This window comes from Pezoporus occidentalis, unplaced genomic scaffold, assembly GCF_034315485.1.
Source record: "Pezoporus occidentalis ecotype Australia unplaced genomic scaffold, CSIRO_AGI_Poc_V1 ctg16, whole genome shotgun sequence".
In the NCBI taxonomy this organism is placed as follows: Eukaryota; Metazoa; Chordata; class Aves; order Psittaciformes; family Psittacidae; genus Pezoporus; species Pezoporus occidentalis.
The window spans coordinates 1,807,046-1,834,260 of NW_026913425.1; the positions used below are offsets into that span (position 1 = coordinate 1,807,046).

General features: G+C 38.7%; 1 protein-coding gene across 1 annotated transcript in view; it reads right to left on the minus strand.

Moving 5' to 3' along the window:
- Positions 1-6,833: 6,833 nt before the first annotated feature.
- Positions 6,834-27,215, minus strand: part of LOC134160379 (interleukin-31 receptor subunit alpha-like) — a 29,029-nt gene continuing 8,647 nt past the window's right edge. Inside the window, exons 6-15 of the mRNA XM_062612318.1 lie at positions 24,071-24,212; positions 23,827-23,909; positions 21,120-21,330; positions 18,890-19,048; positions 17,796-17,918; positions 17,099-17,251; positions 15,266-15,409; positions 12,951-13,047; positions 10,602-10,665; positions 6,834-7,860 (exon numbers count right to left, since the gene is read on the minus strand). Coding sequence (XP_062468302.1) covers positions 7,375-7,860; positions 10,602-10,665; positions 12,951-13,047; positions 15,266-15,409; positions 17,099-17,251; positions 17,796-17,918; positions 18,890-19,048; positions 21,120-21,330; positions 23,827-23,909; positions 24,071-24,212 — 1,662 coding nt within the window. The 3' untranslated portion in view covers positions 6,834-7,374. The remainder of the gene's footprint in view (positions 7,861-10,601; positions 10,666-12,950; positions 13,048-15,265; positions 15,410-17,098; positions 17,252-17,795; positions 17,919-18,889; positions 19,049-21,119; positions 21,331-23,826; positions 23,910-24,070; positions 24,213-27,215) is intronic.

Here is a 27,215-nt window from a genome sequence, read left to right on the forward strand (position 1 = left end):
AAGAATCTTTTGATGGAAGAAAATGTTAGACCTGGATCATTGCATTGCATTAGAAATGCATTAGAAATGGGCATTTACCATGCTTTTATGGCTAGGTGGAAGATGGCAGCCAAGTGTTGCATAAGTTAATTCATTTTAATAAATCAGATTCCCTTTGATCACTTTTAGCTGGGGTAATTTATAGTTGCAAGCACTATAAAACATAAAATCCTACTTCCTTTATCCGAGAACTTTCTTCTGTCAGATGTATAACTTTATTTCAATAGTAGCTCGTAATTGCAATTGGCAAGAGTAGTATGTCTCTGTAGAAGTGATCATGTTTCATGGCTTCTATGTCATTCTCTGCCTATAAGATAAGAAATTTTTGCCTTTATGCTCTCTGTGGAGAGAAACAGACATCTGTAAAAAGCATAAAGGCAAAAATTAGTGTTTTAAAGGCCATATCATCCTTCCAGATCATAGTTCTCAGGAGCTTTATAAAACCAAGTCTCATTCCTGTCCCCTGTCTTCCTCAGGTTTAGAAGACCGTAGAAGGCTGAGTAACTATCCAAGCCTGATGCTTCTACTGTTGATTCATGTTCTGACTTCCAGGCCCGCGCATGAAATGTAAAATGCTTAACATGGGTGATGAAACATTGCTGGTGGTGATTATACAGTTAATTTAAGCCTTGTAAACTGTTGCTGCCACGTGGTGCTTAGCTGATTGGAAGCTGTGACTTTTGGGCAGAGGAAGGGGTTTGGGTTTTGGGGTGGAGGGCGAGAGCTCTGTGAGATTCACTCTGTTTTTGTATTATGAAAGCGTGAACTTGTGAGGTAATTTTGAGATGGAGTGGAAGATGAGATGCGTAGATCATGAGCGGTTAGTGGCTGTACTGGTTGAAGAGGACTGCATACGTGGAAGTGAGTTGTTTGAAACGTGAGGCAGAGGAATTAAATCAGTTTGCAAGAGAGAGGCCTTCATGTTAGATGGGAACTTAGGCAGGATGCTGATTTGGGGCTTATACAGAAAATTGACTTTACCACAGTGATTTGATAAACTTTTAACATCAGCTTTCCGTATCACCTGTGGTTGTGTTGCTTTTGGGTCATTGTGCTACAGTTGATGATGTTCCCTTCCCAGCACATCCTTCTTTCATTTTTTTAAATATGGTTCTGTGTATCACTTAGCAAGACTTCCTAATTGTAGTCTGGGGTTTGTTGTAGCACTGCCTTGTTTTGAAAATGTTGCCCTTCATTGGCTTAGAACACAGACTGGTCGTGTGTCCTGAGAGAGAAAGAACTCTCTTAAGAGTGAACTCTCTTAAGAACTCTCTTAAGCCCTTTAAGACTTGTTGTTCTGTGGAGAAATGGAAATTTTTCAAGCCAGAATCTGTCCTGGAATTTTAAAAAATACAAGTGTGAAGTGTGGAAAGGGCGTTATCTTTTAAAAACAGCTGCTATGCTGCACTGCAATATAAAATCCGGTGCTGGAGCACCCCCGTTTGAGCTGTTGCAGTAATGCCTCAGATACTGTTTGAAATCCTGCACATTTAGATGTAGTGTGTGCTAAAGGCTTTGTTTCAAGCCTGCTGCTAGGCACCACTATTTTTAGTACCTGACCACTGCTATTTCAATACCTAATGCAGTAGCAATCTGCTAAAATGCACTGGAATATGGTGTACCTATTCTTACATTAGTAGGTGATACTTTGTGTATGGGTTACAGGGCCTTTTTAGTAATATCTGAAATAGGTTCATTTGGACTTTGAGGATATGCCCAGTTGATTACCTGGTGCTTTGGACCACCACAAAGAGACTGAGGCTGATGTATGCTGGAGCTTTACATTTGATTACATGCAGCTAATTACCTGATTAAATTTGTTTTAACTGTTTCTTTTTTTTTTTCAGGGGAAAGGTAATTTAAAATGCTTGGGAGCAGGCACGTGCTTTTATTTAAAGCAGGAGAAAATGAACTATTCTGGACTTAGTCTATGACTGCAATGAGAGATGTGCTAGCGTGGAAAACAGATAGGAACTGTACAGCTGGATTCTGCTGATATGGCATTAGGCAGAGCACCATGGTGTCAATATGCAATACTGAGCCTCTCAGGCAATGCAGTTGGTTTCAGGGCCAAGATACATTGGGGGTGCTGGAAGGACACTATACAAGTGTAAGAGTATAAGATAAAATAAACAGTATCTTCCATTTTGTTCCTGGTGCTTGGAGTTCTGTCAGCTTGTTCTCTGCATCCAAACCTTCCCTTCTTTTTCCTTGAAGTTTTCCAATAATCAACCAGTATTTAAAAAAATAAAAAAAAACAAATCAAAACCAAAACACAACTGTTCTTGGAAGCTGAAAAAAATAGTATTCTGTTAAAGCTGCAACTGCTTCTCCAGTGTTGCTTCTGTAGTTGCACTTGCTTACGTTTTCAAAATTCCAAGGGTCTTCTCACCAACAGTGAATGAACATTGAAATAGAGTGAACAGGATCTTGTATCACTGGACTGTGTTTTAACTGTCATTGGAGCTAGGGCTTTTCTCAGCATCCACAAAATCTCTTATGTTAGTAGTGGAAATATTTTTACTTTTTCCTAGTGAGATCCTTACTAACAGTGTTAATTTTCATTGAGCCAATGTATCTCATGTCAATTTTATCTTAACTTTTCCACAAATGTTCTATAGCAGTGGAAGAACATTTCCGTGACACAGTGTAACCGGACCTGACAAATTAGAACTTCAGAGTCACTACATGCTACTGCTTTAGTATTTATGAGGCACGAGCCCATGCAGTGTTGAGAAGCTACAATACAGTGTGTGTCTAGATAAATAGCTTGTCTATGTATGCTGTATGGGCATTGGCAATTACAGTTGGTTTGAGACAGCTATGATAAATTGCAGAAACATGGGTGGCCTCAGTTCCAGAATTGAATGTGTAGTGCTTGAATATAACATACAGAAGTCACAGCGGCTACATTCATTTCAAGATAGATGTAATGCACCAAAGCCATCCAGATAGTGAAAGCAAAGCCGCAGCTGTCATACTAAAAGGGAATTACTGAGCTTTATGGATTCTAGATCTGATGACACCCAGCCACCATACACTTGAAATGAGTGCCAGAATGGTTATTTCATTGCAATTCACAAGAAAGTTGAAGGTTGCTGACAGCCGAGTATCTTGGCTTGAACCATGACCAGCAAAATATAACAGTAGCAGTCAACTGTTTGGGAAAGGTCAGAGAATACCCGTAAGATCTTTATGGTTCTGCTGTCCATTTCTGTATGAGCAACATACCAAAACTGGCTGCAGCCTACAATTTACAGTTAAAATAGCATGTCTGCTACTCTCCAGCCTGCCTGAACTCCAGTGTTTCCAGTAAGGCCCTGAACATGTTTCATCACGATTTCCCTGGCAGTTTGCTTCTGTCCTGGTCCAGGGAAAGCTGTGTGTGAGAAAATAAGAGAGCACAAGTCTTATGAGGAGCAGCTGAGGGAATTGGGGTTATTTAATCTATAGAAAAGGAGGCCTGGGAGGGACCTTATTGCTCCCTGCAATTGAGTGACTGTCATCTCTTCTCCCAAGTGACAAGTAACAGGAAGAGAGGAAATGGCTTCAAATTGCACCAGGGGAGGTTTCAGCTGGACCTTAACGAAAGATTTCTTCACCGAAAGGGTTGACAAGCACTGGAACAGGCTGCCCAGGGCAGTTGTGGAGTCTCCGTCCCTGGAGGTGTTTAAAAGATGTGCAGGTGTGATGCTTAGGGACATGATTTAGTGATGGGCTTGGCAGTGTTGGGTTAATAGTTGGACTTAATGATCTTAAAGGTCTTTTCCAACCTAAGTGATTCTATCATTCTATTCTATGATTCTGTGAAGCACTAAAGGGGTCTCTGAGTATGGGTGATGTGAATGACCTTTTCTAGCATGACAGGTAGTTTTCAGTTTTATTAATGAAACTTGTGCTTCTGCGGTAGAAATAAAATAGATATGGGGATGAGATTATTCCATGCTCTCTGTCCCCATCCTGCCTCCCTCTTTTTCCCCTCCATTGGCATGGATTGATTTATCTTAGAAGCAGTCTTCTGTAAACAATGCTCAGAAGTGACTGATATAAGCTGTCCCAGGTTTTATTACCCACTTTCATACAGATACCATCAGTGCAGTACCAGGATACAGTTAACAACATTCAGGCAGTAGACAAACAGTGCCATCAACAGAGAGAGAAACAGGTAAACCAAGAGCCTGTGACACAGTCAAAAGAACTTTCAGAGAAGTGTCTTCTGTAAATACAGGACTTTAATGAAGTGTTTCACTATTTTACAGTTTTTGTGGCAGTAATGGGTTGACTGATATTGACAGGATGCACCTGTGCTCTTTGCTTTCAGGTGGACACTCAAGTGCAGATGCCATAGTGCCACAAAGGTGTCTTTTAAGGTTGCCAAAGTACCCCAAAGGCTTATGATTTTAGGGGATTTGTAGCTATTCTGTAATTATTCTATTTAGTTAATACAGAGTGAAAAAAAACCCTCTGGAATACTGTGGTTGTGACAGTCTCTTACTCCAGGCTGAGTCTCTGAAACTCTGTGGTAATTTTCAGTGCTGTCTGAATACTGCACTTTAGTCTGACCTGAAGTGTAAAAAAAAGCCCAAAACCCCAGCTCCCGAAGCCCCCAAAACAACAACAACAGCAACAAAATCCCCATGCTATATTACATTAAAATATGCAAGAAAATCATCTACTCTGGGTACCAGAAAAAATAGGTATGTACTAACTTTGCTTTGTGCATGTTTTTAGAGGCCATATTAGAGACTGTATATTACATTCCTCTCTTTGTAAATATAAAATATATATATAAAATATAAAAACACTGTAACTCTGCAGTATAATACCTCGTGCTATAAATCACTATGCTGTATGCCTCCAGACCTACAGTTAACTGTCTAAACTTTTACAGTGTCCAAGTTCTCACTATTGCTAACACTGGTTCTGAGCTTCCATATTTGGAAGCTTTCACTCCTAACATAACAATAGCAGAGCTAAGAATACTGAAGCTAAGCATCCTACTGAAACCACCTGCACAGTACTACAGCACATGAAATACCTATTTGTAGAGGTAGGCAGGCTTCTGCAGTCTGTATATGCACACATTTCTATAACCTGCCTGAAGGGGTCAGCCAGTTAGACTGCGATTATTGTGGGTTCCTTACAACGGAACTAAAAATTCCCACAGAAGAACTAAACAACAACAATAAACAAATATCATTCCCCTTCCCACTGCCCCCCAGTTGAAGTTAAAACACATGAAGAGATCTAAAGGACTGCTCAAACCTTTGAGGTGGTGTGGGGAATGCTCCTGTTACCCCTTCATTTAATGAGCAGAGGTAACAGGGATAAGTAGTAACAGGTAGATTGCTTTGTGGCAAAACAATGCATTTTAACTGCTAAGAAAGAAACAATGCAAACTCCACAGTGAAATACAGGTTCATTCCTACCAGTTCTAACAGACATAGAGAGATACAGATAAAGAGAGAGAATATAAATAAGGGAAGTGAACAGGTTTTGTTTTGGGGCCTCAATAAATCAGTCAAGCGGGACATACACAATTTTTTTAAGCTTTTTGTAAGCATTGCTATTCTATAATTCATACTGCCTAATATGCATGAAAGTATTTGTGTGAATGTGAGTTGTCCTTCACTTTTAATGAGAGAATTTTAAGAGATGTCTGTCTAAGGAGCCTCTGGTACTTACAGTACAATGGATCAATTTCTCCACAAAATAATTATAATAAAATGCTCTGTAACCTAGAGACAACAACAATAAACTGAGTTATCTACAATAGCTGCAAACCATTAATGCCTACAGAGTTCATGGGTGGGCAGCTCTCATAAGCTGGAAAACCAATTCAGACTCCTTGCACCAGAGATACATGAGGGAGTCAAATAAAGAGGATATTAGGGAAGACCTTTTTATTCCCTATATCCCTGTGATTTCTCCTCAGTGCAAGCTTTGGAGGGCTGAATAACAACTATCTATTCAGTTCTTGAGGTCTGTTCAGCAGATACCATCATTACATGCACTGTGAAATGGTATCGGCAACTGCATCTCATAACAGAACGTGAATAGATTTCTATTCCTGTGTAGATAAACATGGAAGAAATAGCTTTAATTTAAAGCAAGTAAGAACTCCAGCACTAATACTGATATTTATTATCATCCTCATTTACACAGTGCTATTCATCTATGATAAATAAAGGTGTAAAGTTCTAATATATAAAGCATTTAATAGTGCTTTACACAGATGGATAAGCATAATTTTCTATTCCTATATTGAACGCTTTTCACTCTTTTGGCCAGCTTTGAACAGCTGGACAGCTTCTTTTGGGGTGGTAGACACTTCTGCTGGAATTTTTCCTGAAGAGATTATCAGATCTGAAAATTGGGTCTTAAACTGGTCATAGTGAACTCTCCTGATGACATTCTGCCTTGAAATGGCTTCCTGAGTGCCCTGGCACTAAGCATCTAACAAGAGGTACCTCACTGGAAGGTTTTTCATACAGTTCCCTGAAAGTTTTGCCTGTGTGAAGACAATAGGATTTTCCACAGAATTGACTGTGGTGAAATAGCTAATATAATTACATAATGAATCTATCTCACCAAGGAATTTTATTGAAGTAGATACTATTGTCACAACTGTCCTACTGTAGGCTTAATTACAGATTTAAACTAACAGTGTGTGTGGCTTTAAACTAACATAGTAAAATACAGTAAATTGTTCTAACTTGCTAACATGTGGAGACAAAGGTATTTCCAGCTGACGGGGGAAGGAACATCACAGGATTTATAACAGCTATGGAGACAATAAACAAGACCGAGGATGCCAGCTTTCAAGATAGCAGAGTGGCATCCAACATGGAGCAGAACAGAAGCAAAGACATACCAGCTGCTAACTCAGCACTGGGACCTTGCAAACATGAGCAAGGACTGAGGTCATTCAGTAAACACAGTGAGCAGCCATCAGAGACCCCCACTCAGCAAGAAAGAGCACATGTAATTAGGATGCAAATATTATAATTAATTCATGGAAATAGCATGAATATGTAAATAATCTCATGGAAAATTTGTTAGTATGCATGAATATGCTAAATATACAGCTGCTGCCGGCAAGTAATGGGGGCATTCACCTTTGCAAAACAATTTGCATGTGCACCCAGTGCTGCAATGAAGAATGCTGCTCTCTAAACTCCAAATTGAGTCTTAGAGAATTTCTCTGGCCAATTTTTACAGTAACACTACATGGTCCTAATGGCTTCATTTAAGCATTAGAGGTTTTGGAACTGGATTTTACAGTATGGGAAATTATATTTTGAAATTTGAAAAAAATATGAAGAAATTACGGCTTCAGTTTGAATTGACTTGTCCCATGAAATTTGGTCCAGATGTCAAGAGTACCAGCTGGTTTTGCTTGAGGTAGTCTTGGGGAGCAAACAAACGCTCATGCTCAGTTTGTGCTGGCTTACTGCTTAGCTCCATTTTCAGATGAGGATGAACAACTCTTGCAGGCAGTTTCACTGTCAGGCTCATCAAGGCTTTTTGGCTGATCTCCATGCTAGTGTAGTCACTCAAGAGTGGTACGGTAATGGAAATGATTCCTTCTTTTTCACTTGTTACTACTTCTTCAGGGATTTCTTTCTGCTTTAGGCTTATGTCTAAGTTATTGCTAGGTTCTTCTGACTGGTCAGTGTTACATTTGCTGTCTTCTCCACCATCTGTAAAGAGGTCTAACTTCAAAGAAGCCTTTGTCTCATGCTCGATGACATAAAGACTGGTGTTAACATTGTCTGACAGGGCCTGAAGCAGTGACCTTGAAACAGGTTTCCAATTAATCTGCAAAACAAAGCAGGGAGAAAGAATAGTTTTAGTGTCATAGAATCATAGAATAGTTAGGGTTGGAAAGGACCTTAAGATCATCAAGTTCCAACCCCCCTGCCATGGGCAGGGACACCTCACACTAAACCATCTCACCCAAGGCTCTGTCCAGCCTGGCGTTGAACACTGCCAGGGATGGAGCATTCACAGCTTCCTTGGGCAGCCCATTCCAGTGCCTCACCACCCTAACAGTAAAGAACTTCTTCCTTGTATATAATTTAAACTTCCCCTGTTTAAGTTTGAAACCATTAGCCCTTGTGCTGTCATTACAGTCCCTGATGAAGAGTCCCTCCCCAGCATCCTTGTAGGCCCAATACTCATGTCATACTTTCATGAAATGCAATTGTCAATTTACTGAAATAAATAACAAAAAGATAAGAGACAGGCAGCCTGATCCTACCTATATAATATGGTAATACATTTAATCTCATCTTCATTGATTTTAGAAAATTGAGGGAAAAAGATTGATTTCACTAACTCAGAGGACCATCTTCTCCTCTCCCAAGCTAAATAAGCAAAGTGTTTCTTGTGTTCATGTGTGATTGGGACGAAATGTAGTGATGATAAAATGTAGGCTTCTATTCTGCTATTCTGAAAAGTTTAACAAACGTGTTACTATAAAAAGGTGGCAGCTTGAACTGTACAGCAGGTGAACGAGCTTTATCTACCAGCTGCTGCTACTGGTTTGTTATTCAGCTTAATGCCATCTTGTAGTCCAAAGGTTAAATGAGTACCTTGGGTTACAAGCTTTTGCAACTTCTACATGATTCAAAGGAGAACAGTTTGTAAAACTTCTTTTCCACTTTGATCGTTCTGCTGCGTTTGCCCACTTTTGCCAAAAAGTTCTTTAAGTCATTGCCAAGCTGGTAAGTTCTCTGCTATAACTATTTGCTTTCTTTTTAGCTCTTTTTTTTTTTTTTTTCCCTCCTCAGCTGTTCTAAATTTGTTAAAATTGTTATGGTTCTTTTGCAAGAAATAAAATTGCATTGGTTTTAATTTTCTTTCTTTTTACAATTTGTATTCTAACTTGGAAATTAGTATGCAATTCTTTGAATTCTCAGTAATCCCACATAAAATATCTCTATATTTCTCTTGTAATGGGTTAAGTAGACACCTCCGCATGGTCAGATTTTGCCTTGTTTTAAATAAGGACTTGTGTGATATGTACCTCCATTATTGTATTTATTATGAACAGCAGCCCAAACTCTACACCTACCAAATCTAAAATAAGCTCTGTGTGAGCTTCTGTCTGAAAGAGGCAATGATGGATGAAGAGAAAGCATCATCTTTGAAGAATCTTGTCTAACCATGAAGAACAGGACACTGACAGGGTGGCTGGCTGTCCATCTTGGTCCCTGTAGTTCATTTTCCTGGGCTCTGTGTCTGACTGAATGGAGAGGGTTCCCAATTCTTCCTACTGCTCTGTACTGTGGGATGTTATCACTGCCTTTGGTTGCAATAAGGAATGCTCTGTCTGGATTTAAAGTACAAATTTTCTTGCCACCTCTCTGTACTATATGTGTGTGTCAAGAGCTGCTACATTGCTCAACTAACCTGATGGGGTTCAGTCTTGAAACAACCTGCAAATAGAATAAATATACAGAATATAATAAGGTTTACTCCCTGCCTCCATTTTACAAAGCTCATTCTGGGAATACTTTTCTCCACGTTTCATGAAATGTTCATAATATCAGATTACTTCTAGGGAATATGTCTGGAATATATCTTTATTGTACGGTCTTCTCACATAGGACTTTTTCTGCTTTCCACCAAACTCTTACCTGATACCTGTAATTTCTGTTTCTGCTGTGTTATCAACCTTACCATATTAATCTACCAGTCTTGGCTAATACAGACTTAATTTTCTTTTATAGTTGCTTTGCTTCTGTAGGAGTATCTTAATGCATTTTAAACAGGTATATTTTGCTTTTGGATTATTTGCTTTTGAGCTACAAGTGCCAAATAAAGCTCTGGCCTGCCAGAAAAATCAAAGCGATTTAGAAGAGGGAAGCAAAAATATAATGGTTGGTGGTCTGAGACTTGGGAGATAAACCGAGGTGCTTCTTCAGTCCTGAAATTCAGGTACCCTTTCCAAAACACATGTGAAAGCCATGGGCAAGATTTGAACAAGCTGCTGAACCCTGGTGTCTGTTGACTAGTAGGTGGTCCTCAGCCAGCTACCAGCTGACCAGGCAAAGCCCCTGGATTGCTCTTTAAGCAGGTAGAGGCTGAAGGGTGAGAAACAGATATCACAAAATACCGTTTACATGGCCTTCACTGGGAGAGTTCTATGGAATTAGGCTGCAATGTTAATTTGTATTTTGTGTAATTTGTACTTAATTATCGGTTCTGTTGGTGGAAACTGACTGGATAGAAAACCTGAATTTCTCTCTTTGGTTTCCATCTCCACCCATTCAACTTGGCTTTGTTCTTCTATCAACCGTACCTTTTAATACACTCTATCCTGTTCTAAACAAAGTCTGAGAAGAGTTACTAAATTAAAAACTGCATACAGCCTCTGGCTAAACAACACTAAACCCTCCCCAGTCCTGTATTTCTAGTATTACCGTAGCTTCCCAACTGTTGATATTAGGCATTTGCTGGGGTAAAGTATGAAAAGACCAGTAACTAGCATTACTGATTAATCACTAGAAGGATCTCCTTTGTGTATTTTTTCACACCATCAGAAGAGCACTTGCCATATTTTGGAGTGCACTGCTGTTTTTTGGACTTGGTACACTGGGCCAGCATGATATTTTCAGCCTGTAAAGAAATATTTAAATTTATTTTCAGGTTAATTGACATATTCTGTTCATTTAAATTAACTGACATTTATATGCAACATTTTACTGTTCTATGATGACTATTAAGCATAATGCCAATTAAAAAGAGAAGACCAAGCTTGGTAGTCTACACCGAATGCTGAGTTAGTGACAATTAGAATCTTTGCTTGAAGACAAAGGAGCTGTGACAGGAGCTGTTAATGTCTCTTTCTATACATTTAATCATTGTATTTTCCTAATTTTCTCATTTCCACAAAACCTCCGTCTTCCTTGAGGACTTTGGGACACTCAGGAAATGTTTTAGTAAATATTTGTTCCTGGGCTTCTGCTTAGAAGCTTACTTTCCCTCCAAGAAAGAGCAAGCAAGCTATTGCTGTTCTTATTTTTGGTGCAGTGACACTGGTGGCCTTGCAGAAGGTCTCCCTGGTACCTTCAGACCAGAACAGGGGTACATCACAGCTCCTGCTCTTTCCTAATCATTTTGAATTTGGCTTTTTCTGGGAAGGGGTTTGTAAGGTAGAGCTGAGTTTTTCAATAGAGGTGTTCAAATGAGTTTCAGCTGGCTGAAAGGTCTTCCATCAGAACCCTTTTCTTCATGCTGCTTCATTGCATTGAAGGGCCCAGAATGAAAACTGGCAACAAGCTGCTATGATCTCCAGCCACCTTGATCCCCTGCCATCATGGGTACTATCTCAGGCATTGTCCTCTGTGTCCCTTCCCAAGCAGAAGGGCTGCAATGTTGACCTGACTATTATTCCCACTGCCCTCGGATTCTGGTCCTGGCCCCAGTCTGGGGGGTCTAGCTGTAATTTCCCTATGGAGGGGCAGCAGAGGGGTGTGATGGGAATTTCAGAAGGAGTTTCTGCTGAGCTGACTGGTCCCATTGGCACCAGTTCACCCCTGGCTGCTCATGCATGGCTTCTGTGGGAGTGGAAGAAGATAATCCCTTGGCATTTTTGAGGTGATCTCCCTGTCAGTAGCTGCTCTCAGAACACCGCTCTTTGAGTTTTGCCCAATGTCTCATGTCCACAGGCAAAAACTCAACACAGCTGTGAGACTGTGGGAGGCTGTGTAGCCCATCACCTTGCCTTAGTGTTGGCTTCAGTGAAGTCTGGTTTTCAAATCAAACCTGGATTTCATTAGCTGAAATGTACTTTGCCTCTGTTTAGCCTGTGGTTTGAGGTGAAGCCTGAGGTTGTAGAGTTACTGGTTCTCTGATCTAGGTGAAACTTCTGTGTAAGTCTCAGAAGCTGTTGTCAAAGACACTAGATCAGATGTAAAGCAACTTAAAGCAAAATCTGAAAAGACAGTGCACAGGCGTCTTAATGTGGAATGCAGCCTGTCTCCCAATGGCAAGGGCAGGAGTTTAGCCTGATACATAAGCTGAAATGAGCTATATCTTGCCATACGGTTTTCAAGCTATGGTTTGTGCCATCTATCTCTTCTGTCCTTCAGCAGCTGTGTTTTCAGCTTCTGAGGCTGGTGCTTTATAAAAAGTAGAAGAAGGGAGTGTAATGTTCTAGGACACCAAAACAATAGTATGAATAGCTGTAGGAAACTAGGCTTATCAGAAAATGAACATTAGAACCCATTACTATGCAAATCATTTTTCTTATATGCCCCTCATATTGCACCTCAGATTAATTTGAGGGATGTGTATGTGTATACTTTATTACTACAGAGAACAACTTCTCCAAAAATAAGAGGACCTCATCCATATCTTACTATGGATGAGGCACCCTAGTTATTCTCTTTTCTTCTTACTCATCCACCTATTACTACTTCTCATTATGTGTTTATGTGCATAATTCATACAGTTGACATCCAAGTGTGTTTGCAGGAAACTGCTTAGATAGCAACATCAATTTGTGTATGCCACACAATGGAATTTCTTTTTGTATTTCAATAGAAGAGATGATTATCAGTTGGGAATGAAAGTGCAAAATAATCGAATGCATGCTTTTTCCATATATATAACCATTTCCCACTGTGAAGAATGGTCCTCACTCTTTTCAAGGGTGAGACAGGAGGCAGTCAGATAACGGTATTAAAAGTGAAAGATTATAGATTTTGAGAAACTAATTTAATCAGCTTATAGTAGTTTGCAATTGCTCTTACTTTGTAAATGCATGGTGTGGTGTGGCTTTTGTGTTGTGTGCTTTCTGACTTGGATTGCTTTTAATGACAAAAAAGGCCCAGTGCTATGAAACTCAGGGTGAAACAAACTGGAAATGCTGCTAACAACTTCAGTCAATATTCCCTTACCTTTTAAGCAGCAGAGAACAAGTGAGAGGTGCAAAAACCAGAATGAATATTGTGCTGAAGCAAAGGCCAGTCACAAAACCTTCAAATTCTCCTTTATCTGATGGGAAATAGAGAGATTGAATCAGCTTTATGGTATCAAGTATAGGAAGACTATTTGCCTACACAAGAGAAGTATTTCAAACAGAAGTCAAACCTTACACATGTTCTGGGGTGCCTGTAAGTGAAACCTAGTTAAAACAAGACCCAAGTTTTCTGGGTGGTCTGAGGCTTTCAGATTTGTATTTTTAAATACCTAGACTTATGTGCTGAATTATTAACCCTGCTATTCAAAGACAAACACGTTACAAAAACCAAAGTATTCCTAATCCCGATGCTATTAGGTGAGCTCTATGTTGTTTAACATCTCAAGACCCTAATGAAGGTCTGACTTCATGAGAAACTAGTTGAGTGAAAATGTTTTTTAATCTCTTTCAGGTTTTAGTAGCAGGACTTGGGTGTTTGGGTGAGATCTACCTGGTCCTGATAATAAGAATATAGTTTGTGTAGTTGGTAGGTGCCACAGTTTCCCTGTTGGATACATTGAGACAATTTTATCTGCAGTCCGCTATTTGTCAATCCTTGCTGCAAACCTGCATCTCCTATTGCCTATGTTAATACCTGCTTGAGATAACTTCTCATCGCACCCCCAAAAGAGATAACTGAGGTAAATTGCTTAAAACTTTACTGAAGGTTGATAATGTCCTGCTCGCTGTGAGCAGGGACAGCAGTGCTGCTCACACAGGAGCCAAAGCAATCTGTCGTCTGAAGAGTGGGTTGGGTTGAGGCATTCTTTACAGATAGCTAAATCAAAAGATTCAGAATAACTCCAGGAAAGTGTGGTCAGCATGCGATTGTGTTGCAGATACTGACAAGCCATATTTGCAAAAGGCCGCTTGCTTTTCCTTTTCCTTCCTACCTACCAACAAAACTTCTTTATTTTCAATGAGCTACTTAATTATGCTTTAAAAGGTACTCGAAAACCTGCAAATTGCTTTGTTGCTGAAAAAGCTTTTATGACAAAGAAACCTGAGGTTGTTTTAATGGATTAAGTAACACATGACATGTTGGGGAGGTGTAAAATATTAAACATAATGCTTAAACTCAGTGTAATTACTTGAATTTTCAAAATGTTGCATTAACTATGCGTTTTTGTAACTTCCTTGAAATATTCAACCCTATCTTCTGTATGTTCAATATCCTGTTCTATGTGTTCAATAGGATACATGGAATAAAGTCCTGCAGAAAAGCTGCCGTGGAGACACTTTAATTTCTTGTGTTGAAGGGAGAAAGGATTGGGGGTGGGGGGCAGAAACTCTTGATTCCAAGAAATATTTTTAATTTATTTTACTTTTCTTTCTGCTTCACCCTTTTGACTATTCAGCTGTTTGTATTTACACCTCCATCACTTAATACAAAAAAGCTGTAGCCATTTGCATACTTCTGTCTCTGAATTTCACAGGTTACTTTTCCTGTGCCTGATACCATCTTAGTTTGCTCTTTTATTGTGTTTTTTTGTTTAGAAAGCTCCAATTGAATGAAGCTGTGGTAAAACTGAAAAAAGTCTACTGCAGTGTCAGATTTAGCTTAGTTTTAGCACCTGATAAGGTGCTAAAAATGTCTGAGAAGCCACGTATAGGCAACCCTATATGACTGCAAATTATGAGACTTTATAAATGGAAGTGTATTGATCTTAGCCTATCCAGGCACCCTTGAAAAATAAAACTTTTGCCAGCAAACTGTAGGACTTCTTTGATAAAATGTACTTAAATTATTAAAACACAGGATACTTTGATTAGCTGTCACCCACAATAGGAGCAATTGAAAAAGACTTCTATTTTTTAATTGTTAATGGCTTAGGGAACTGGAAACCGATTTTACATGATTGCTCAGGGGTTTGCCAAGAGCAAAGACTAGTGAACCTCCTTAGTCACAAGCAGAATATTTAAAATGCTGAAATCTATGACAGGAGTCAGTAATAAATAAAGGTATGTGCATATACCTAGCATAAAGAGGTCAGAAAACATTTCAGAGATGAGGAGATCCAGCTAAGTCTTCCCTGCATGTTAGGTAATGAAGTACAGGCAGAGTTGCTCTGTGATGCGTAGTTTACCTGTCACAAAGGAACAGCTTTGTGTGTTTGCAATCAATAATTAAGGACTGAATAATAAATCTCCTGCATGAGCACTTTGTTACTCCCTGAAAAGTGGGAAAGAGTAGAGAATAATGGCATATATAGTGCATAATGCAAGGATTGATGCATAGAGCTTCCACGGTACCATATTTTGGAGTGCTGAAAGGTTGTGAATGAGTCGGAGGTCCTTCACCCACATTAGTGAATCCTGAAATCTGCACACGGTAACTGGTTTTTTCCTTCAGTCTGGTAAGATGGTAGCTTGTGGTAGAAGAATTGAGAGTAACAACTGAAAAGCAAGAGGGGATGGAGAAGATGATTAGATGAACTCTGGTGGCTGGGTCTGTATCAGTGTAGCTGACTGGGGAAAAGGCAAAATTTCTGTGCCCTAATCTGTATCTGGAGGAAGCCACACCTCGCTGATGTTCTTCAGATGGGTACAAGATTTCCCAAAAATACTTATGTATGTTTTAAATCTGGAGGTAAAATGCATGAGCTTTTAACACACAAAGGATGTTTAGGTGGTGAACGCAGAAGGCAGTGTATACTGCATGACAGGAAAACACACCTAACAACCTGAATAGTGGTTTTCATGTTGACTGTAACAGTTGACATAAGGACTAAACCCTATCACATGCTTTACTTTCACTCCAGTAGTCAGTAGTTGTTCACCTTAATTAATACCAGTGCTATTATTATTCACTGCAGAAACAGGTCTGTTTCTGAATAACAGGGCTCAATGTTTTTATTTTGGTCATGTAGTGACTTTTCCCCTAGCCAGAATAATTGAACAATGGTGCTGCAGTACACTGTAGGGCAGAATTACTTTTCAATTTGGCCACTGTGAATTAATGATCTTCATAGAGGTGGAAATGGTGCTGCAGCCTTGTAGGCTTCCTTTCCCCAGATTCTCTGATAAAATTATTCTTTCTGCCTGGGAAACATGGAGGAGATCAAGTGTTCATGTCACAGAGTCACAGAAATCTTAGGGTTGGAAAAGACCTCTGGAGATCAGGGCAAAGGGAAAAAAAGCCTCATAATTAAATCCAGCCCTGGACACTACCCTTCTGTCTCCTCTTAAACATTCTTACAGGTATTCGGGTGGAAGAGGGACCGCTGAAGATGGTGCTTACTTGAAGCTTTTGTTACTTTTTGTGCCCTCTAAAGGCTTAGGCCAACATGAATTATAGAATGCTTGCTGTTCTTTGCCAGGTCTCTGGTGCTATTTGTCTCCCATAGCATGCCTTTAATTTTATTTGAAAGTCAGTATGTGCAAAGTCAATGTATTATTATTTATAGCAAGAAGACTTTCCACTCAAGACCAGAAGTAAAATGTTTATCAAAAGGAGTATGGGGATTTTTTTTATTATTTCTTTTTTAACTCAAGTGGTTTCAGCTCACAATTATTAATTTATTTTAGTGTGTAGATGTTCCATCATTTGTAGGCAAACACAAAAACTATCTATTTAAGACAAAATTTCTAAAAATGAAATAAATAATAGGGTCTTTGAAAACAGGTAAGAAATACAAACTATATTCCCTTCTAATTAAGTTCAACAAAGAAGTGTATAATTTCTTAAGTCCTACAGAAAATCTCAGTTGAGCTTGTCTGTGTTGCAATGAAACATAAAAGTTTTGTGACTGAAGACTTAACAGCTCAGAAATACTGACAGCATGTATCTTCCTTTCAGTGTTACCAAAGAATTCTTCAGTAGGAGAATTAGAATTTAGAACTGTAATTTTTAAAGAAATATTTTCTTATCAATATTTAATACAAGATGATACCTAAAACACTCTTAAGTACTCAGAGGACCATCCTGAACATTAAAACTATAACCAGTAACTGACCTTTGAGAGGGCTCAATTCCCACAGAAATGTAAGGAACTCAGTACTGTGCCGCAATAGCACTTAATCAGTTGTATGAATCTTTTCTGTCATGACTGACCTGCTGCTTTGTTCTGAGCAGCAGTGACTTACCCAGAGACTTTTTCCTAGATGTGTCTGTGTAGCTGATCCTGTATCCCTGGAGAAAGCCCAAACAATCTTCAGCAGCTATTTGGGTCCACTTCACAAGTGCAGAATGCTTTGTGATATTCAGGATTGTCACATTAGCAGGACCTGTCCTAGGAACTTAAAAATCAGTTAAGAATTTAAGCTGTACACCAATACTTCTGCAATAGACATACAAGACTAAAACCTAGCCGCTTCCTTGACAGCTCTTTGCCTGATCCTAGTTGTCATAAATCTAACATCAGGGTGAAAGATAAAGGAGAGATCTTAGTGAGTAAAACCCCCTCATCTTAAGTAATACCAAAGTAGGTAGAAACTGTAACTGTCTCACTACTCCAACAGCCACAGCCATAATAATTTCAACTTGAAATATAAGAGACTTCCAAATTGGGATTGGAAAATCTAACTTTGAACACAGTTACTAACTCTGAGACACTCTTTCTGTTATTTTGGTAATGTCTTATGTAATGATAATATTTCTGCGTTCTGTCAGTAAGGAACAACATTCAGGTCATTCACTGCCAGAGCACAACTGCTAAAACTAAAGGCAATGCTAACTGGACAATGCTGTTAAGCCATCTGGAAAAGAAACTTTATGTAAATTGATGCAGATAGGAAACAAGAAGAAATATGAGAGATGAGATCATATAAAGGGGAGGAATACCTCCTTCAACTGAGTAAAAATGGGTCACTCCAAAAGTCTTTTCATGTCCTGTGAAACTTTCACACTGACACACATCCGATGCGTGTACCATTATTTTGTACAACTTAAATGGCTGAAAATTGTCTGGAAAACAAATAAAGGTACATCAGAGTTCATTGAAAAGTTAGAAATTACAAAGAAAAGCAGGAGAGAAAACAACTTGCAGTTTTTCTGTATAGTTCTTACTTTCTGAGATTCAAAATGCAGTATAGGTTTATGGTGTTTTACACTGACTACCAAATACGTGCATCCCTCTTTATTGTCTCTAGATGGTTACTACAAACATTTCAAAAGCAGAATGAGATATAACATAACTTTTCTTTTCAAAGATGCCAGACCTATTTGTAGTCTCTCTCTGAAAGGCTTGAGCTCCTAAAGGAGAAGAGGGGAACTAAAATGGCTGTTATTATCTTAGTGCAAGGACTGGTATTTCCCCCTCAGCCATCATATTTAAAAGCAAGCAGAACAACTAGGTGCAATGTGGCAGTGTGGATGTTGCAGAAGGACCAAGGAAAAGAGTGCATTCATTTGTAGAACTCTAAAGCTAAGTGCTCTTTACGGTACATAAAAGCCAGTCCTGCATGGCTTTTGCAAGTGTCACCTACATGATTTTAATCTAGATTTTTGATGATTGTCATGTAAATGATCCTTGGCTGCAGCTCATCATGCCTACCTTGGTCAGCAGAATACTGGAGTTGAGATCTTAGGTTTTCAGAAGGACAGCCATTGGGGTAAAAAAAATAATCTAAGGGAGACTAAAGAGCAGTTCATAGTTAAAGTTAAGCTTACCTAGACACAAGAGAAATATTTTATTTTTGCTTTTAAAGCCGGTAGTGTTTAGGTCTCCCTGGGATGTGGGCAAGGAGAGAGATCATACCAGCAACAGCAGCTTACATTTCTTGCCCAGCTGTGACCAGAAGAATCCTACTAAAATGTCCACATTTTCTCTGACTCAGTGTTACTAAAAATTGGATGATCTCAGTGCTGGACAGAGATAAGAGTTGCACTTATCTGTGTCTTCAGGTTGCTTTTAAAAACAGGGTGGTTGCTGTTACCTAGTGTGAAATTTCCAGTAGCTGTAGTTACTATTTTCATGCGCATATCCTCTTTACCCGTGCCCCAGTCAACCACAAAACATTTTGGATTGTATTCTGGAGTCCAGGTGACAACTGCACTAGTTCCCTGGTGTTTGACGTGCATTTGGCCAGGCATGTCTGTGAACAAATACACCATTAGAGATCAATAAACAGGAAAGCAGGTTTCTCTTCTCTTGACAGCTTTCTCTTTTTTGCTCTTTTTCAAAGATTATTCAATACATAGTTATCACTGCAGCTGATGTAGTAAGTTTTACATGATTAGGTCAGTGAAGAAAACTCAGCATCTAGTACTTTGCAATGGTGTCTGGGAATCCAGTATTAGTTGCTGTTCATGAGCTTTAATTTCCCAAAATTGGAAAAGGAGAAATGGCTGTTCCAAGCCTTAGGAAAAGGAAGCCTGATGTTGCTGAATAACCTCCTGTGAGCCACTATTAACTGCTATACATAGACATAAAGCAACTGTAAGGTAGTGCTTACCTGGGGGAGGGGGAGAAGGGGCTAATTGAGGATTTAGCCATATAATTTCATATTCCATATACTTTGCATTTTCCCCAAGGATGTTGAACATATTGACATTTTTAAAGACAGATTATTTAAATAATAAGAAAGGCCTTCTGACTGAAACTAAGGGCACAGGAGAACAACCTGTCATTTTGGAGTAAACAGTGGATCTTGTGACAGACAAGATCATCTTCTGTCTGAAAACCAGTATAATAAAGTCAAATTAAAGAAAATGGCTGTATGAGCTGAAAAGCTGTGCATGCTGAGAAGGAATGCATTTAATACAAGGATATTCTGTTAACTCATGATAGATACAGCAAACCTGCATATAAGTACAACTGAGTCTGAAATGTGTGTCTGAGAAGAGCCATGAAGAACAGGCTGAGAGGTTCAGTAAACAAGTAGGTGTCAATCGAAAGACGGCTTGAGGTGGAAGTATGTATTTCATCAGAAGGGAGTGAAAGCAGTCAAACTTAGGCCATAACCAAATTGTTATGTCTTTGCAGGGCAAGGAGAGCAGAATGAGGGGGGTGTGTTAGAAAACCATGGAATCATGGAATGGTTTGTGTTGGAAGGGACCTTGAAGATCATCTCGTTCCAACCCCCTGGCCACAGTTGCTCAAACCAGGTTGCTCAAAGCCCATCCAACCTGGCCGTGTACACTTCCAGGGATGGGGCAGCCACATGTCATTATATCTAGTCTGAATCTCTCCTCTTCTATTTTCAAAACATTATCCCTTGTCCTATTGCAACAGGTCCTACTAAAAAGTCTGTCCCTACCACTAACTGACCTAGAGAAGCTTTTTTTGTTGCCCTTGATGTGTCTGATCAGATTATTCTGCCAGGTCTTTAGCTTCACTAACATCATCCCTGGCTTGCCAGACAATTTTCCTGTATTCCTCTCAGGCTACCTGTCCCTGCTTCCAGCCTCTATAGGTTTCCTTTTTGTGTGAGTTTGTCCAGAAACTACTTGTTTCTGGAAAAATCAATGACTTGCAGCTGTCTGGAGACCAACAAAGGTGCTTGCACGCTTACACATGCTATAGGTTAATTTAAGAAAAAAGAAATAATTCTTACTTTGGAAGAGAGAGGTTTTCTTTTATTGCAATAGCTGTACATCAAGATTATAACGAATGAAACTCGCTTATATTATAAGAAAAACAATGTTAAAATGTTTTCTTGTTGAAATGAAAAAAAAAAAACCTGTGTCTTTAGGCATCACAATAGCTTACATCTTCATTGGAATATGACAAGTACATTCTCCCTATTGCTCTCACCATGTACCAGCAGGGATAATACTGAAATAAAGGACAGTAGCAGGTCTCTTAATAGTTACTTAGCTTAAAAACATTGGATTTGCACATCATTCTGCAAACTTTGTTTAAACTGCTGGTATCTACTTAACTTTGATGACCCTCCTTTTGATAGGTAGATCTATCACGTAGCTACTTCTCTAGTTTGAGAAAATGGGAAGTGATGAACAAAATCTTAAATTGCTTGGTCTGTTTGTTAACTTCTATTGAAATCGTTTCTTAAGAAGCAGTACTGACTCTTGCTATGCAAAAATAACAGCCTAAAAATATTCAAGAACATACTTAACCCTGTCCCAAAGACTGACAAAGGGTAGATTACAGATTGCTCATAAAACCTCCCCACTGCTCTAATGAATGAATGATAAAGTAAGTACCTGTTGTACAGAAGTCTGGGACAATGTAGATGGCTTGAGGAGATTCTCCTGCTTGATTATAGGCAGAAATACTAACTCTGTAATAAGCCATAGAAATATTTACAAGAACTTCTCTGTCCTTTAGAAAGATGCGATTTGGTGAATCACTGCAGCTGTTGGGTATTCTTTCCACATTAATGTAATATCCAAGGATATTCTCGCTTTGTGTTACCTAGTAAGAGAAAAAAGATTATTATTCTATAAATATTATTATGTTCTGTGCAGAAAAATCAAGAGGGATTAAATTGTAAAACCAAATTGTCATCTTTGATGAGGGGGAGAGAATCATACTGCTTTAATTAGGTTATTAGGAATCAATGAAGTAAAGCATTTCCTTAAAATTAGGAGCAGACTTAAATTTAGGGGATTTAAGCATGGTATTAAGTGTTTTGCTTAATTGAGATCTTAGTTATGTGTATCCAATTAGTAATAACAGCAGTGAAGCAGCTGTAACATTCTGTACATTTCAGTGGAACATACACCTCATAATTAGGAACTTGAAAGTTAATGAGAGGTGTTTAATTGCAATTCATGCCTCTGGGAATCTTCATCGACTAAATTTTGTTAGGCAACTGGTCCCTTTGAGGATAAATGCTAGTAATTACACTACAACTTCAGAACACGTTGTGTATCCACTGATACATTTTTACGTGGCAATGGTTCACATGTCATTTTACTGTACTAATCTTTATGAGAGATTGGAAAATGAGCGCATAGAAATGGATATTACTGTGATCTAGATAGAAACTGAGCTTTATACATGAAGGCCTGTGAATTCTGCAAGGATTATTTCTGGTATCAAGATTGTTATTTCTTGGTACAAAATTAATAGTGTGAAGATGCTGCAAAGCTGAGAAATTGGGTTATGTTAATGAAATTATTGGGTGCTTTTGGAGTAACATAAACAGGATGACAATTTAAAAAGCAGAGACACCTGTGTTGAGAGGAATTTCTGATAAAGTTGGAGGTTTTTAAAATGGAAACATGTTTTCCCAGGATAAAGAGGGAAGAATTAGTGCCATTATTTGAAGCTCTGGTAAAGCTGTTGGGAGAAGAGTGTTATGGTCCTCTCATCAGACTTTGAAACTGGAAAATGTTTCTGTGTAGGAGAAATAATTCCCAGGATAAGTGAAATTATGAGGTCTATTGCACAAGAAGAAACTAGTAGAATTTAGCCTTCTTAGTTTAGCAAATTGAGACCAGAAAAAGTTAGCACTGCTTTATGTTGTGCAGTCCTGCAGGAGGTGCCGGGTGATGTGCAGCCATGAAAGCAACACGTTGCCTGGTCAGGTGCTTAGAGCTGAAGCCAGGCTGTTAACTGAACATTAGCAAAAACAGAGGAGTGATGGCTAGCTGAAATATCTCTAAGCTGCTTTATTTGTTTCAGACCAGCTTAAACAAGTATGGCAGCAGAGTTGAAGATTTTCCATCTACATTTAACATGTTAATTATTGCATTCAGTCCTTCCTTCTGCTCCTTTGAGGTTTGTTGAAGCCATCTGGATTTGAACCCTATTTTGTATAACAGACTAGTATAAGTATTATCCTGAATGAAGATCCTAGCCCTGATTCTATATTTAATATTGTCTTTTTTTTTTTAACTAAAGCATTTAGATGGAGAAAAATTTATTCTCTTAACTTGACATTTAAATTGGCATGTACAGTCTATTGCTTGGTCACAAGATGAATAATTTAGTGTGCAGCTTTGCCTTTTTATGAGTAGATAAGGGAAAAAGGGGATCTCTTATGCTTATCAGAAGATGTCTATTTCCTCTGCTGCCTTTTCTTTCCTTTGACAAAAGTGCATGGGGTAACTACAGAACTTTCCAATTCTGATATTTGAAAACTCTGCCAGAGTCTGTCCTTTCTGTCAGGGATTTTCCCTATGTCAAACTTACTGGAATTTGTAGACACTTCTCTCAGAATTTCGATAATATTAATTAGTTTCCATGCAAATGCCTCTAGTACACCTTGTTCATTGAAATTGCCTGTTTGCCCATTGACTGTATATTCAAGTTGTTCATTTCTTACCAAGAGAACTTCAGCTGGTAATGCTGTTGTAGTCAGTCAGCTGATAACAACTCCTGCTGAAGAAAAGAGCATGCCTCTGCTGTATAGGTTTGAACTTTAAATGTCATTATGGGAAACATGCAGTTTGAAGCTGCTCTTACAAGCCAGAGACTCTTTTTCTGTCCCTATTATAATGTATTTGCACTTCTGAATTAGTAAATTAGTAGACATACAAACCTTTTCTAAAAGGTTTTGGTCTCTTGAGAGTATGGATGCTCCTTATGAACATGTGAAACACAAGGTATGTCACTTGTATGCGTTAAAGACTTAGGCTCTTTTTAGGAAAAGTGGCAAACTTGAGGCACACCTATTTTTAATGAAAGCTGGGAAAAATCTTTAGTCAATGATTTTGAGCACAGAGATTGCTGGTTTAATAATTTTTCAAGTTTATAAATTGGTGTGTTTTTTTCCTTGCTAATTTCTAGAACCTAGAACACCACCATAAAAATGCAGTGAATCCTGAAGTGAGACTACAGTATTCAATGCCTTCTGCTTATACAGTAGTCTCATTATGATGAGAAAATCTATTTTTTTCCTACAAAGTAATAAATTAATAACATGGACATATAGAAGGTACTCAGACTCAAAGTGAATGTTACCTCCCACTTCAGAAGAACACTTCTTCTGCCTGGAGCAATTTCTGTAGTTGCATTGTATGATATTCTTGGCTTGTTCATGAGTTCTGGTAAATGTGGAAAAAGATGGAAACATGCACTGATATAAATCAATATGATCATCATATTTTCAACAGAATCTGACAATGCTATTTCTATATATACAAGATTTTAAGAGGTTTTTACATTCATGCTTATTCCCAGTAGGACAAAACTATATTTCACTTACTGTGAGGGACCAAAATCTCTTTACTCCAAACGCAAACACAGTAGAGATCATCCTTGGCTATGCATCTAAGCTGAACAATGTATGAAGACATAGCATTTAAATTCCAAATGGTGACATTGACAGCACTGCTTTTGACAGGCACCTAAAAACAAATGATGTGTTTAATTTATGTGGCAGCAATAAAACATAATCTTGTATTAACTGATTTCTCAATCAAGAACCAGCCACCTGACTGCAGCCAAAAGTAGGGGTCCCTGTTCATCAATGAAGATTTACTACACATTTTAGCCAATGTCTTTTCACTCTTTCTCTCAAGGCAATACCCTTTGCTTCATGATCTGCGCAGTCACAATATATAAGCAACAATTTAGGTCTAAATAGTGTTTTTTAAAATAAATTAAGCATTATATATAATGAAAAATAATCTTACCTAACTTACCTAATAAACTTGCCTTGTTGGCATTCTGAAGAAGAAGATATTAAGGTCAAATTAAATATTAAAAAAAATACCTTTATTCTCAAACGTTAATCTAAATGGATCTGTATGGCTGATGTGGTAAGGAGTGAGCATGGCTGAATAGAATGTGTGGCAGCCTATGCCTTAGTACCACAGAAGTGGTCTGCATCTGCAGCTGATGACGGCACTGGACCTCCAGTAACTGTAAAGGGAATGGAGATAGTCTTCAAAGAAAGACACCACCTGTGTCTGAGGAAATACCTGAGCTGAAAACTATGGGAGAAAATATAATAGAAAACTGTTGCTTTATGCTTGAACTCTTTTACACTTTTTCCCAGATGTCCATTGGTCGTCACCATTAGATCACAGTATCCTGCCTTACATGGACTTTTGGTCCATGTGTTGTAACATTTTTGGTAAAAGTGGTATTGCAGATTGAAATATTTGGTTTAGCATTTGTCTGCTGTAAAGTTTTGTTTTCTTAATGATACGCAATTCCTAAAAAAGCCTATCAAAGAACCAAAACCAAAACCAACAGACAAAAAACCCCCAAACAAAACAACCTAGCTCTTCTTTTTTTTTTGCAGTTTTTTTTTTTTTAATTAAAATTAATTAATTAACATCTGTGTCAGTGTATTTACTTCTCCAACCAGACCTTTATTTCACATAACCCTCTTCAAGTGATAACCACCAGTGGCGGCTGTAATGCACCATCAATGAAGTCTGTGACTAAGTCTGGATTCAGCTGCACCTGAGCTCCCCTCAGGAAGGAGTTTAGAATACAATGGGGGCTCTTCCTGAACCTCATGACTCAATGGGAAGGCCTCCCTGACAGTTTTGTCTAATCCTGTCCTCTATGCAGTAAATACTCAAGCGTACCTTGCCATCAAAACTTGTTAAATCACTATCACATTTACTATCAGGCTTTGTTAAATTGCAGTTTTATATCAATAACATATTGCTACTCTGTTTTGTGGATGAAGTGACACACTTCACTTGTAACAAATTGATTTATTTGATAGGTTGGTGAGTAGTACCACTGATTATTTATGGAGGTATGAGGTGAATCCAAGTCCCAGCTTCTCAGAAAAATGGGCTCATGACAATTGTATAATGGGAAAGCTGTTGCCCTAAGCATTCCCAGAGCCATGATTCAAGGTCAGCCTGCTGAAGCCTCCCAGAAATTAGATAACTGTGAAAAAAAGGAGCCTATTATTTCAAATCCGCCAGCACCAGTCCTCAGTAAGGGACACAACCTCTTCCTTCCTCTTAGGGAGGAATTGCAGGGCCTGAATCAAAAAACCCAGAGTAATGCCAGAAGGCAGTTTGCCTTCCTGTCTGGAAAGTGGAGGCTTATCAGGACGTAAGTGGTGATGGCCCATATGTATTTTAATTCCAGCTGGTCCTCAAGGACACTTGGTGGAATTTTTAATAGACAGGGGAGCACAAATTTCAATACTAACACAAGAAGATAGTATTGAAGAATATACTTCAGTATACTGAGAATATATTGAGAAGCTGGCCATTCAATCCAGATGGTTAAGATCAGTGGTCTGAAGGAAGCAAGTGTTGTATGTTGAACTGCCAAGGTGAATTTATGGCTCCTGGTCAAGAAGTGTATGGCACTCAAAAATTACTAATGTACCACAATAACTGAATTCTGCTGTGGCATGGAATGGAATTTCTGGAGATTTGGAGAAATGACAAATGACATCCAGAACCCGTTCCCCATGTATGTCACCTGTCCAGTCAGTTGGAAACCAAGCAGGAGGTAGCGCTTAGCAGTTGACTGTTGGCACCTGAATGCTAATACATCTCTGCTAACAGCTGCTGTACCAAACACTCCAAACTTGCAACTACTTTGCAAGCAGCTGAAGCTGCACAACCATGGATGGCGGCATTAGATGTAAAAGATATGTTCTTTATGGGTCCCCTAATGTATGATAGAGGAGTTTTCTGTTTGGAGGGAGTAGTACATACTTTTAACAGCTTCCCACATGGGTATTAACATTCACCCACAATTGCCCATGCCACACTTGCAGAACTTTCACAGGCAGTCTCACTCCCCAAGGATGTGAAACTGTAATGATATATAGACGATATTCTGATTGGAGGAACTTCCCCTGAGAAGGTGGCAAAAGCAGCAGCAGCAGTATGGCAAGCACTAAATGAAGCAGAAATTGATATTCCATGTGGAAAATGCCGGGACCAAGTAAAGAAGTAAAATTTTTAGATACTTGGTGGATAGCAGGCAGTGAAGTGATTGCTCCAGAAACCTTGAGAAAAACAAAAAAGCTGCTAATGCCCCAATCAAGGAAGGAGTTACAACAATTAGTGGGAACTTTAGAATATTGGAGGAAGAATGTACTTGGTTTTTCTATCACTTCCCATCCATTATACTCACTCTCGTGGACAGGCAAACCCTGGGAGTCAATATTAGAACACAGAGAGGAGGTCAATTATTGTAACACAATAAGGTTTCACTCAACAAGATACTTACAGTAACCTGTTCCAAACTACCCCAGTGGGCCAAAACAATCTTTATTTTTTAACTTAACCACATTTAAAGAAACAAAACAATGATACTCTGAATGTGAAAAGGGTGACATGCTGCTCTATATTTTATTGTGTAAGACTATTAACAAATTTAGGATCTGTTAGAACAAGCCTGAGATCTTTGTGAGATTT